This window comes from Camponotus floridanus, unplaced genomic scaffold, assembly GCF_003227725.1.
Source record: "Camponotus floridanus strain SB8 unplaced genomic scaffold, Cflo_v7.5 scaffold54, whole genome shotgun sequence".
Taxonomy (NCBI): domain Eukaryota; kingdom Metazoa; phylum Arthropoda; class Insecta; order Hymenoptera; family Formicidae; genus Camponotus; species Camponotus floridanus.
Window position 1 is genome coordinate 1,179,375 of NW_020229703.1, and position 13,621 is coordinate 1,192,995.

Consider the following 13,621-nt stretch of genomic DNA (forward strand, 5'->3'; position numbering starts at 1 on the left):
AATAATAAGTAATTTTTATAAATTACTCACCGCATATTTCTCTGCTGCTTCAGACTCTCTTATTGTTCTCTGACTGTCCGATACTTTTCCATGTTCTCCTTTCTTCATCTTTTGCTGTTTCCTTATAGCACTCATATTCACTCGCGAACAAACAATTAATTATATTTAGTCACATATAGAAACGATTGCGAGACACTTTGCACGACACTTCCGATTGCAAAATAATAAGACGAAATATTTTTTTATATTGTAAGAGAAAAACACAAAAAATATAATTTGCTCGACACTTAAATGAAGCAAAATCATGCATCACTCGATTTCTATTTATTGATGTATAATATATGCCCAATAAAATTGACATATTAAAGTAATTAATCGTTAATTGTAATAATCGTATCGAATTATACCTCAATACTAATCGCGATCGCGTTTAGAAAAAGAATTCAATAATATGAAGCGTTTTGTATCACTTTACCGTTGGAATGTCGGTGTGTAAATGATACAAATCGTCTATGTATTTGTAATTTTTGCCTTTCGTTTCAATTTTTATTTACAACAATGAAGGATCGCGTTTCGATGGATTTATCATCGCGATACCATTTTCATGTTATTTATTAAGAGTTAATTAATTGTTAATTGTAATAGTCGTAGCGAATTATATTTCGATACTAATCGCGATCGCACTTTTAGGAAAAGAATTCAATAATACGAAGTATAATATGAAGTTATCTGTATCACTACTTTACCACTGGAATGTCGCCGTGCGAATGAGACAAGGTCCTCGCCTATATAAACAATAGCGCGCTACGTCATCAAGGCCGAACGTCGTGTTATTGATAACTCTCTGCCGAAATATTTTACGCGTACTATGACGTATGTATACGAGAATTGAATTTATATACAAGATATTTTTAAAGTCACACACACACGTACACACATATTAATTATTGCACACAGATTTATTAAACGATTAATATATATCACAAGGTTTTCCGTTATGTTAATTATTCGATTTGATCATTCGATCGTTTTACTGCGTGTTTTCGATCGAATTATATTTAGATCGTCAAATAATTATGCGATAAAGCATCGGACGAAATATTTTTAATTCTAAATATTAATAAAAGAATAATTATTGGAAAATCGGTAAAGATTGCAACAAAATGATAATTTATAATTTTGATTCCTGTCACACACATCGATTCTTAATTGCTTAATTAAATGAACGCATCACGCGAAATACGTGCTTCGAAATTATCCTCCAATCGAATAATCGAATATTTCAAATAATGGAAAGAGCAATGGTCAAATCAACTATTTATTAATAATGAAATTGTAACTTACAAATGTATTCCATTTATTCCGCATTATTAATATCGCGACAACAATAAACTTTTAAATAAACTTTTAAATAAACTTTTAAAATAAATAATCAGTATATTGAAACAATTTTTCCAATTACTGATACAAAAACTGGTTAATTGAATGAGTAAAACTGTTTCAATATACTGGTTTTTTCTTAAACGACGTGTTATATGGTGCGTGTACAATCGTGTATTATGTTTATGCGCGTCACGCGTTCGAACCTTGACATTCTCGCGGAAAGACTCGAGTCGAACAGATCGTGCGTCGTTCGGTGTCGTTTGACGTTCTTCAAAACGCGATTGTTGTTTATAATTTTTGCAATTAGTGATTATTAATTTGTACGATTTTTATTCATGCAGTGAGTGGCGCGTTATTTTGACCTCAATTAATATCGAGTGAGTCATAGCTTTTGAGATTTATTACATTATTGTCGTGTAGTAAAATGGCGTGGTGTAACGTCGCGAGTGTTATACGTCACGTAAATTGTTATATGATCGTGTACTGATTAGTGCGTGATTACTTTTTTCGTAAATGAATATCAAGTGAGTCAAATGAATATCAAGTGTTATGAAGGAGCAGGAAAAAATGAACAAGGGAAATGAAAATAACGACCCATTGGATGCATCGTGCGATGGCGAAGCAATCGTGAGTAATTTATAACCTATTTTATTTTATTATATTAAATTATTTGTGAAATTAATTATTTGCTTTTATCTTTAATAATAATTTATTTGATCAATGTGAAATATTAAAATATTCTATATGTATTGTATGTGTAAACTTTATTTTAAATTATATAAAATATTAAATGATATTAATATACATAAATATAAATAAATATACGTGGAATATATATATATATATATATATATATATTAATATTATTTAAAATTAATAATGATTAAAATAAAAAATATATTTTTGTTCAGTATTCCATAAAAGCATATATTTAAAAAAGAATTTAATTGCATGCAATAATTTTTCTAAATTTCTTATTTATTTGTTTTATTACTACTTTTTATTACTACTTTTTTGTTTATAAATTGAGTTTATTTATATTTAATTACATTTACTGAATATTATATTATAATTCCGCTGTTCCGCATCGTACCGGAGAATTAATTTATTTTTATTTCATAAAAAACTTTAAGTATCTTATCGTATTTTTATCGTTTATATATACATATAACCATTTCTGCACAAATCCATTTAGTATCTCGGAGTGAATTTAAAATGTTTTCTCCTCTTTAATAATACTTTAAACTTCAATAAAGTATATTTTTACATTTCTTTGGTACATTAATTCGATATTAGATTCAAACATCACTTATTCAATATTATAAATAATATTATGGGCACAAAATTTACATGTATTTTGTCTGACAAAATCTGCGTTTTTTATCGCTGCACAATGCATCGAAACGGATTGAATTTAAAAATAGAGAATATCATTGGTCGCAGGAAAAAGGTACGATACCAGATGAATCGAACGTCGAAAATGCGTGTACGGATAGACGGTAAAAATGTTGGAATTTACGGGGATATATCTACCTTTCTTTTCGAAATCCTGCCCGCTTCACTGCACGCGTATTGCCTCCACGAACCAACCCTCCTAGGAATATCCCATGAGAACCTCTTTATTCTATGTGAACTGTGATTCGCGAATCTACCAATTTATTTGCTGTACCTGGTCAGCGACCAATCAAATGTGACATGAAAAATTCGTTTAGCCTTCATGCCAAACAATTTCATATGTATACGATAAAAAATACAATTATTGACTATCACGAAATATTTCTAAATATTTAATTATAATTATATTTACATCTAATTATAATTATATTTTATATGCTTCTCTTTATGTCTTCAATCATTAATTTTAAAAAGGGTAGAGTTTTTTCATATATACTTAAAACCATATTTTTCAAATAGCTTTCTCATTCAAGAAAATTATTGCGTAATTAAATAAAGTTATATTTCTACCTTTTAAGGAACCTTTTACGTAAACAAATTGAATTTATTGAGTTAATTGAGTCCACAAACATACTAATTTATGTATTTCCCATTCGTTTAACGATCGAAAAAATAAATTAAATAAGAATTTTGAACGTTTACGTTTGCTTGTGAGAAGAGATGTTATCATATATAAGTTTATATATATATAGTTATGATATATAATATGTAAAATTTCCATTATCTTTAAAAGAGAGTTATTTCTATCGTTTTTTTTAAATTTTTTTTAAAAATCAATTAAAGATTAATATTTAAATCTATAAATTTAATTCGACTTTTGTTTCGATTGGTCTCTATTCGGTTTGAACTATTGCTAATTATATAAATATTATTTTGCGATTCGATCGCGACAGATATTATATATGATATTAAATTTTTACTAATCAGGAAATAGAGCGAAAATAGAGAATCAGGGATTCTATTATACGATGCATTATATTTCCTGCAATAATTAATATAATAACGGATGTGTCGCGTTTCTCGCGTAATGATCCGGCGATAACTTAATAATAGCATGTTAATTGTGCGTGGAATCCTCATAGCTTAACGTAAAATTCAAGCATAAAATTTAATAAATTTAAAGTGATATATATATATATTTCCGATCGGGAGTGCATAACAATATAGACAAGAGTATTTTCATCTCAACGAGAAATAGCTTAAATAGGAAGTCGATGGCGCTTAACGCATCGTGTTCTGAATTAAATTGGTAATTGGGTTATGATGTACACATATATCATTAAAATATGTAATAATAAGCGCATATAAATATATTAATTTTATACGTTATTATCGTAGAAAATTTAATCCATTTTGTAGACGAATTTTCTGTGCCGAGGACATTAACGTATTGCCGTGTGCATAATTCAGTTGTGCCTTACAGGCATCTGATATAGGGACTCTTAGTAAATATAACTACAAGTTGATAACTGACGTTGGTACCGGCGGCGATATTAGTATGATAATGCGAAGGGCTTAAGTGGAGGCTGGAACGTGTAATGTTACTGTATTCAATTACGATATAAATTACGGGAGAATGTTAATTTCGCGTTAATTTCACTTTAATTAAGTGTATATGCAGGGGTAAGCTTAACGTATTGTAATTGAAATATATATCTTAAATATTTCTTCCGCAGAACTCAAAATATATATCTTAAATATTTCTTTCGCAGAACTCAAATAATTTACGAAATGTAGAACGATTAAAATAATTATGTAGTAACGTAACGTTTTATTTTTTTTCGGTAACATAAGCATAGGTTGTGTTTTTTGCAAATAAAAAAGAAATTAAGATTCTGTTTTATATATAAGATTAAAGATCGCGCGGATACTTTAAAAATGTGAGATAAATTCATCTCATTAAACTAATTTGTAGCTATTACGCGGTGTAATCGATCGAAAGACGAAGTGTCGATTGTCGATAGGAAATATTTGGCATAGTAATCTAATCGACACTTTAGTCGTGTTGGTGGATTAAATCGATATCTAACATCGATATCGACTGTTATAGCGACGTCGCCTTTCGTTTAGATTAATAACTATCCGAACCCGATATTCATCAGTGTAACCCGACTTAAGCACGAACAAAGTCGTGCCCTTTCGAAGAGGACGGATAAATTGGCGGGTTGTCGACACGATAGTCCAGGATAGCTCCATAGGTGTTAACCGGAAAATGCTTTCAATTAATTTGAAATATCGACATTCCGTACAGTGGTGCTTAAAAGGAATTTTACGGATGAAAAGTTTGTAATTGAATTTTTTAATCGTTTCAGAAAATTGATCAAATATCACATGCACATGTAATAATAGAAATTATTTAGGAATCGGCAATATCTATAATAAATGTCTTTATGGCTTATTTTATATTTTTGTCAATGTAACATTTTTTATTTCCTTTTAAAAAATGTCTTTAAAAGATATTAGACTCTCTATTTAATGCGAGAAATCATTCTATTGAATATTTTAATTTACCTATATTTTTATTGTAATTTCTTATTAGTCAATAATTTAAGATCATGTTAAATATGTTAGAGAGTATTTTAATTATCAAAACAAATTATTTTAAAAGCATCATTATAAAAAATGTTATAACAAAAAAGAAAGAGTGAGAGAAAGAAAGAGAGGATTTTGGTTCTGTCAGGGCAGCTATTATTGTGACGCTGCAATGCAGTTGCCGGCGGCATCGCACACTGTGTATTATTAATGGCGATATAATTAATCGCTCGCGGAGATGCGATCGATTATGTCGCGAATGTGTTGCGGCGACGGGAAACGACCAGGTGTATCGGGCAGAGAGCATTAATGATAATTCTTCTGCAGTGTTTTCCTACTTCTCCTCTTAGCTTTTAGCACAGGTTTCCCTTCGAAAACCTGTGATAGCATTAAAAACGATCCCATTAAAAACGTATAAAGTAATAATAAATTTTTTGTAATTGAAACAATTATATAACGTCGATTTATGCGGAATAATATTCGATTATCTATATTTGTTATAGTTAACCGCGATAAAAAATACATATAAATAAAATTCACGAATTTTCAAAGAAAATTTATTATTTATAAATTTATTATTTATATTATTTATACGTTATTATTTAATATATATTGCTTGAATTATAAATTCGTAGAGTGTGTTAAAAAAAAGAAATGATCGAGAGAAACTTTTCCCACCATTTCGCGCCTTTTCATTCTGGTTATCAGCAAACTTGCCACTTTCAATTTCGTTATGTCTTTTATAGAGCACACGGCACATAGGTTGCCGATGAAAAGCCAATCTTTGTGCTGCCGGCGTAAGTAGTTTGGAAAAAAAGAAAGAAAAAGAGATAGCAGCGATCTCCTCCCCTATCTCGATATTTCGTTCCACACGAATAAATCGATAAAGACTGCAATGTACATGAGATATTTATTTTTAAAATGTTGCAAACCAAATTAAGTGGATACATTATTAAAGCAGGTGGACCGCTAAATTCGATCAATACATATGTTGCATTTATATAATTCTGCAATTGATTGTCGATCATTTTTCAAATAAATATACCGTTAAAATAATATACTGTTTAAAAATAATGCGTTAATTGGTATAACAAATAGCTCTTACATTTTTGGAGTAAATCAAAACATGAGAAAGAATAACTGAAAATATTTCCAAATTATTACTACTTCTTTCTTTATTGTTCACGTTATTTCGTATATCGACGTCTATTTAATTATAATGCAAGATGTGATATAGATTGATGCGCATCATCGAAAGAAAATTATGCGACATTAGTCCCATTATCTCTTTTTAATTAATCTCAGAATAAGGGTAATAGACGTGAACGGTCTCTCCTTGGAAAATTAGTTTAACGAGATTAAATCGATCGAAAGAAATTTTATTTTTATTGAAGTAAAATTATCGACAGACGCACACGCGCGCGAAGGAAAGATAAAAGATTTCTCTTAGATGATTACACGAATTGCTTCTCGCAGAAATATCACAGAGATATAATGCGTAAGCTCTCTTATTGAGAAAAGTAACATCGTTTATTTTATCATCGCGACATATTTTTCATTTCAGTAAAACATTCTACAGTATATTCTCAAATAATCGCTACTGTTTTTAGAGAATAGACATAAAGTAAACGTTAGCTTCTGCAAAGTGCTGAAACTTGTAATCCGTTGACTTGCGTTTATATCACGGAAATTATATTACGTCGACCCTAAAAGGCGAATCCGGGATTATTGTGGGAAAAAAAACGTGTTAATGTAGGAATGGTAATTTCGACGAAAATCGTGGAAAAGTTTCACATAAGAAATGACTGGGCAACAGCATTTCTCTGCGCGTGTACATACGTTATGCTATGAGAATTATGCTTAGTCAGGGACTGCAGCGGACGGAAAATTATTCAGCATTTTTATTCGGGAAAAGGGGGAGGGCTCGCTAGGGCGTTTTATAATTCAGAAGCGAAAATGTTAATTGCAACTTACCTGTGCGCAACGTGATATGTAAAAACGCGTTATAATAATTTAAAGCGCATCAATTCGACATGGAAAACGCGTTACTTCAGTCGTAAAAGAAATTCCTCATTAAAAATGATCCAATAAAATAAAATTTTACAAATATGAAGACAACTTTTCGCGTTTATGTCATTGCATTGCTTGAGCATGAAACCTGGGCGTCTGGAATATCGAAATCGCTTACAGCAAAAAACAAATGGAAATGATTGAAAAAATATATGCTTTGGCTAAGCGTTTCGATACTGCGAAAGCCACTTAACGCATTTGGCTCTTTGCTGGTTTTATCGGATTCGGACATTTCGGATATTTCATATATTTTGTTGACGTGACTATTTTATGTAAATTTTCATAAAAAGGTTCGGTGATTTCATTGAAAATTCGATGTATGGAATCTTTTTATTCGCTCGTTTTCCAGCAAATAAAAAAATTCCGTATGTTGTTCAGTGAGAGAAAAAGAGAAAAGGATAGATTGTACACGCATATAGAATATTTAATATTTCTGCTAAAATATATATATGTATATATATATAATTATGATCCCGTTTCATATCAATAATTTTGCCTTGCTGATATGAATTAAATATTCGTTGCCATGATACAAAATGTAAACAAAATCGATTAAAATAGGATTGGAATGCATCAAATGCCCGATTACTCTGCTTAAAACTGTTTAGTAAAGTGCAATATTAAAAAAATATAACATTACTTCTGTCTAATAAGTAATATATATAAAATGTAACATTTCACATATACAAATAGTATATTTGCGATGTTTATTTATAAAGTTTAAAAATTTGAAGCGAGAATTGTTTAATTAAAACATTATTACGAAACATAGGGTATACTGAAAGCAATGCCTCTGTTTAAGATTGAAAATAATGCTTTTTTGTTTGTAATTTTTTAACTATATTTGCTTAACTTTACTTAACTTTTGTCAAAAGCATTTGTCTTTCTGTCATTTGTACGACAGATTAAAACATTTGCTTAAGCTCTCGAAATTAAAAGATATTTTTATATGTAAAAGATTTTAAAGAAAAATACCACGCTGTAGACAAATATAAGAAACAGCATTACACTGCTACCGAAATGCAACAAGAAAAATATGGTTATTTCAGTTGTTGAAATATAGTTTGTTTCGAGTGCTTCGATATGAAAAGCGTCGTGTATATTCTGTATTTTGGGAAACAAAGGTATATGTGCTATATATTATAACTCATTTAGAAGACATTTTTCGCGCTCTGTCGCATTTTACTGAAATAGAATTTAATATAAATTCGATGCTTTTTATGTTTAAAAAATATAAAAAAGTAAAAAAGAAAAAGCCAACAAAATGAAATTGACAGTTTCATTCCTTTTTATTTCTAAAAATATAAAGCTAACTACTCAGCTCTAAAAAGATTAAGATATCTATTTATGAAAATAAAATTGAATATTTCCAGTTAAGGATTGAATATTAAGTTAAAACGCAGCTGTCACACGAAATATCAATTCTCGAGCCGGAATATCGACTATATACTTTGTTTATTTGCGGTGACGATATTTTTATATTTTTCTCCAACGAATGCTCTATTCCCCTTCTGCGATCCTGAAGTTTTATCTCGTCGTGAACATAGATGAACGATCGATGACGACTATGATAAGCAATCCCAGTGCCCGAGGGGGTTGTGCTTTATCGCCCATCATCGCGTTCTTCATGGTCTCCTCATTCTCGAACTACATTATACTCACACCAAGAGCATGTTACTGCACATACTCGTACATGTATATATCGTGTAAATGTGGAAAAATACATTCCTAGGAGAAAATCGCGTGCGAGCGCGCGCGAATAACGCTTCAATATCGCGACGCATTCGACATTTTCTAGGATCACGCTCGAGCGTGATCTCTCGGTGTGATTCGTGTACGTATCGCCTGCCATCAGCCATTCTCTCGGATTGTATGTCTATTTCGATATCGCAAGCCGATATCGAAGTGACAAATTTTCATCGCGAGAAACATTGTTACAATTTGATATTAATCATTCTGAAACACAGCGAGCGAATTATAATAAGCGAATTAATTTATAATATAAGATTCCTGATTTTTTAAATAAATATAATTACTTAAAAAAGACTGACATCTCTGTAATTCTCTCAAATGTAAAATATAAAATGTCAGTAGCTAGATTTGTAGGAATATTTAAATCATCGCTTTATCTTATTACATTTTTTAAAAATAATATTCATTATTAATTTATACGCATAATAAGATATAGTTAAAAGTTTATAATTAATTTTTTAATTCGCTTTTAAGAAAAACATGTCTATATTTTTATTTAAATATTTGTATTACAAATAAAATAATTATTTTATCCGCCTTCTTATTTATTATCGAATTGTTACTGTTTTTCAATATCTCCAGTAAATAACGCGCGTATTAATTATCATTGAAATTTAATTACATCTTTAATTTTATTGTAAATTGATAGCAAGCAAGTGATATCGTTCAAATTAAATCGGATATGACATAATCGTAATATCTCTTGGAGCTGTTTTATGTTCGTTACCACAATTAACTCGAATTTAACGGTAATGCAATTCGCGTGCAAATAACAGAAAGTAATCTATGTACAATTTGCGCTGACAAGCTATTTCCGTTCATTTACAATTTATATAATCGAAAATTATTTTCTCGATTATTTCCAATTATTATTATTTTTTCAATCGTAACGCATTATTGTAATCTATATAATAAAATTGCTTTAGCGTTTATTATTATTTCGTGCCAAGGCATAGAAATAATAATAAATTAAATGCATTCTTGAAAATGGAAAATGCATTATCATGCAGTTCCATTTTGTAATCGTTAGATATAATATTAAAAATGTGATATTAAATATATATATATAATGAGATTGATTTATATAATAATGTTTCCTCTATTAAAACCGAAACTTTTCTTCGAGTTTTTAAATTTATTTTGATGTGAACGTGCATATCATGCATTCTGATTTATATTATGCCACGTTCTCATTATAGATTCTGATCTCGTAATAATGAAAACCTTATCTACTAACTTTTTCTCGCAGAGGTATATTATCCATCTATATGCATAATTTTTTTTAATTTTATTATTTTATCTTATATGAGAAAAAGAGAGAAAGAGAGATTAACACGTAGCGCGCGTTCATTAGTTTGTGCTTCATATATATATGTGTGTATTCCAATTTTTTTTTAATATTATATTTTTAGAGAATATATATTTATTTATAATACATATATGTATATATATATATATATATACAATATATATTTCTTTCTCATATTACATTATATATAGCAGAAGGATTAAATGCGCATAGCGCGCGCGTTGTAATGTGTTCTAGTTTGATTTAAAATTGAAATTTTTTTTTTTGCTCGTACGCACGGGTATAATTAATCTCGAATGCATTTTCATTATTTATCAAGAGTTATAATATTACCTTGAAAAATAGAAAAATAATAGTCATATTTGAGTTGTTAATGCATAGTTAAATATTAAAATACTATATTATGTATGTTATTTCTCACAAACATATTAATTTTTAAAATCTATTTATATGACAATGAAATAATAAAATTGCAAAGAATTAAACAGTAAATCCTCTTAATCAGTGTTAAAATGCAATGTGAAAATATATTTAATTATAAATAACTTCATTTTTGTTCGCGTAAATGATAAAATTTCACGATATTTCGACGTATCCAAATCTAATTTGACAACGTAATCCGTAGCAGTGCAGATAATATATGCGATACATTATATTTATATTATTTTTATTATTGTCTTCATCGGCAATATTTCATTCCGTGATAGCCCGAAGCTAAATATAATTGTAATTGCGCGCGATCTCGAATGTACGAGTAATTTTAACTCGGGAAAATAATATGCAAAATTATTTGCAGAAACATAACTCCCAAATAAAATTGAACGAAACGCAATCATTATCCATAATTACGTTCTTCAGCAAAAAATGTGCTGTTCAGTAAAAAATTAACTTGAGCAAAAATATGAAGAGAAATTAAATTGTCATCTGTCAGTAGCACTTTGCGTAAAATTAAATTTCAACGTCGTGATTCTTTCGATAAGTCAATTTAACTTTTGTGAAAGATTTTTATCTCTCTCTCTCTCTCTCCCTCTCTCTCTCTCTCTCTCTCTCTCTCTCTCTCTCTCTCATTAGCTCTAGCTGATTATTTCTGTATCGGAAGCCATTCTTCTCGAGTTATCTCCTTTCATTCCTGTGCCCTTCGTTGCATCGCATCGAGTTGGAAATCCGTTCGACCTCTTGATAGCATGAGTAATCTTAGTTGGAAATAGAATTGGACTAAGTGAAAATTGAGAATCACCGCCGCAAAATTAATATACGACTGTGTAATTCGCGAGCGAAAGAGAAGTTAGATGTTGGAGCAAACTACTTTCTCAGGTTTCAGGAAGAGAGCTTTCAACTTCATTCTATATCGTGTGTTCTGTAATCGGAGTGCAATCTTCGTTTATTAGATTTATTGTTTAATAAGATAATCGATTGTCGGTAGTTGCAAGTTTCGATAAAACTATCATGAAATGCTTTTATTACGATATAAGTTAAAAACGATTTTGCATCGTTCATAATTATATTTAAACGAACTAATATTTGACGAAGATAATATTTCGCAAAAGAATATCGGAGATTTTTTCAAAATACATATATCGTACGTTTGCATTTTCAGTCAAATCAGTTTTATCCGACGTAGTTTAAATTTTTTCGTATTTTATTTTCCAGACGTGTTCTGGACATGTGCTACGTACGTGTAAAGCAATTGTTATCAGAATTCGGTGGTTTCGCGTGATTTGTTTTTTAAGTTTTAATTCAAGAATTATGTGCATCGAAATTCTTCGAGAAAATACGCGCTTTTAATATTAATATATTCAAAACACACACACACACACACACACACACACACACACACACACACACACACACACACACATATATGTTTCGAGAAAATATTTCAATCAACTATTTGAATTGTCATTAACAAATACGTCATTTGCAGCATATTATTGACAAGTAAGAAAAATTGTATTGTTATTTTTGAAATTGATATATTGATTATATTAATTATATAATAATATTTGTTTAATAATGAAATTTGATGATATTGCGATAAAACTTTTTTATTGTGTTATAAATAGATGTAAAATTATCTCTCCCTCTCAAAAGGAATATTAATTCTAGTAATACTTAACTGCTCATAAACTCTACGAGATATTAATAAGTGATAATTGCTATATAAGTTGCATTCACATAGCATTCAAAAAAATAAATCGAAGTATCTTTATAAGCTTTTGATCAATCTTAATAATAACCTTAATAATAACCTAATTAATATCTTTGTTGGTGCAGTTGATAATGAACTTCAATTTATGATTAATGAATTACATTGCATTTGTTTTTTAACATTATTATTGAATATTAATTAATAAATTGCATTCGGTCATAATGCAAGATATTTTCTGCAATTTATGCTTAACAATAGAGGTGAATAAATTTAAATTTTATATAAAATTTTGATAAATGTTACATTTTTGCTTTCTCTCTTTCTCTCTCTCTAGTTTCCATTAATTTTGAAATGAAAAGTTGTATTTGAATTATTATATGAAGAGGTCTAAAGTACAATCAAGAATTACAATACAGATAAGAGGGGTTTAACAAACATTGACATTTACAGACGATGTAGCGGAAAATAACATCACACAATTTTCTGTGTCATAAGCGAAGATTATATAGTATGATAAACGGTTCACCATGGATAGTTTAATCGTTTCATTGTCACTAATGCGAGCTTATCTAATAGCGGATCTCGCGCGTCGTGTTTCATTAACGACCCTTATACCGTCCCAATTGTTTGTGAACATTGTTATCAAACGTTGCAGTTGATCGTCATAGGGAAAACGGTACATTTTGGAGAGAAAGAGAGAGGGACAGGAAGAAAGATTAATTGTTTCATTGTGACGCGTGTTGTATACGACGCGAATGCGCCATAATGATTGGCATTATACAGTATTATACTAGTCTCGCTTAGAGTCTCGTTAGTTGTTAAATTATATTTAAACTGTGTTTATATAGAAACTCTTCGCACGCAGTACGGGACAGTAAACTAATTACCTGGGTGGATGCATGCGACATGCGAGTCACACGGTTGAAAGTTTCATAGACCGGGACGACGTATTTTATCGATCGACTAATTTA

General features: G+C 29.7%; 1 protein-coding gene across 3 annotated transcripts in view; it reads left to right on the plus strand.

Moving 5' to 3' along the window:
• The first annotated feature begins 1,613 nt into the window (after window positions 1-1,613).
• Window positions 1,614-13,621, plus strand: part of LOC105254013 — a 54,638-nt gene continuing 42,630 nt past the window's right edge. For all 3 annotated transcript variants that reach the window (XM_025412631.1, XM_011262452.2, XM_025412633.1), the window contains exon 1: window positions 1,614-2,010. In XM_025412631.1, the coding sequence (XP_025268416.1) occupies window positions 1,933-2,010 (78 nt within the window). In that variant the 5' untranslated portion in view covers window positions 1,614-1,932. The remainder of the gene's footprint in view (window positions 2,011-13,621) is intronic.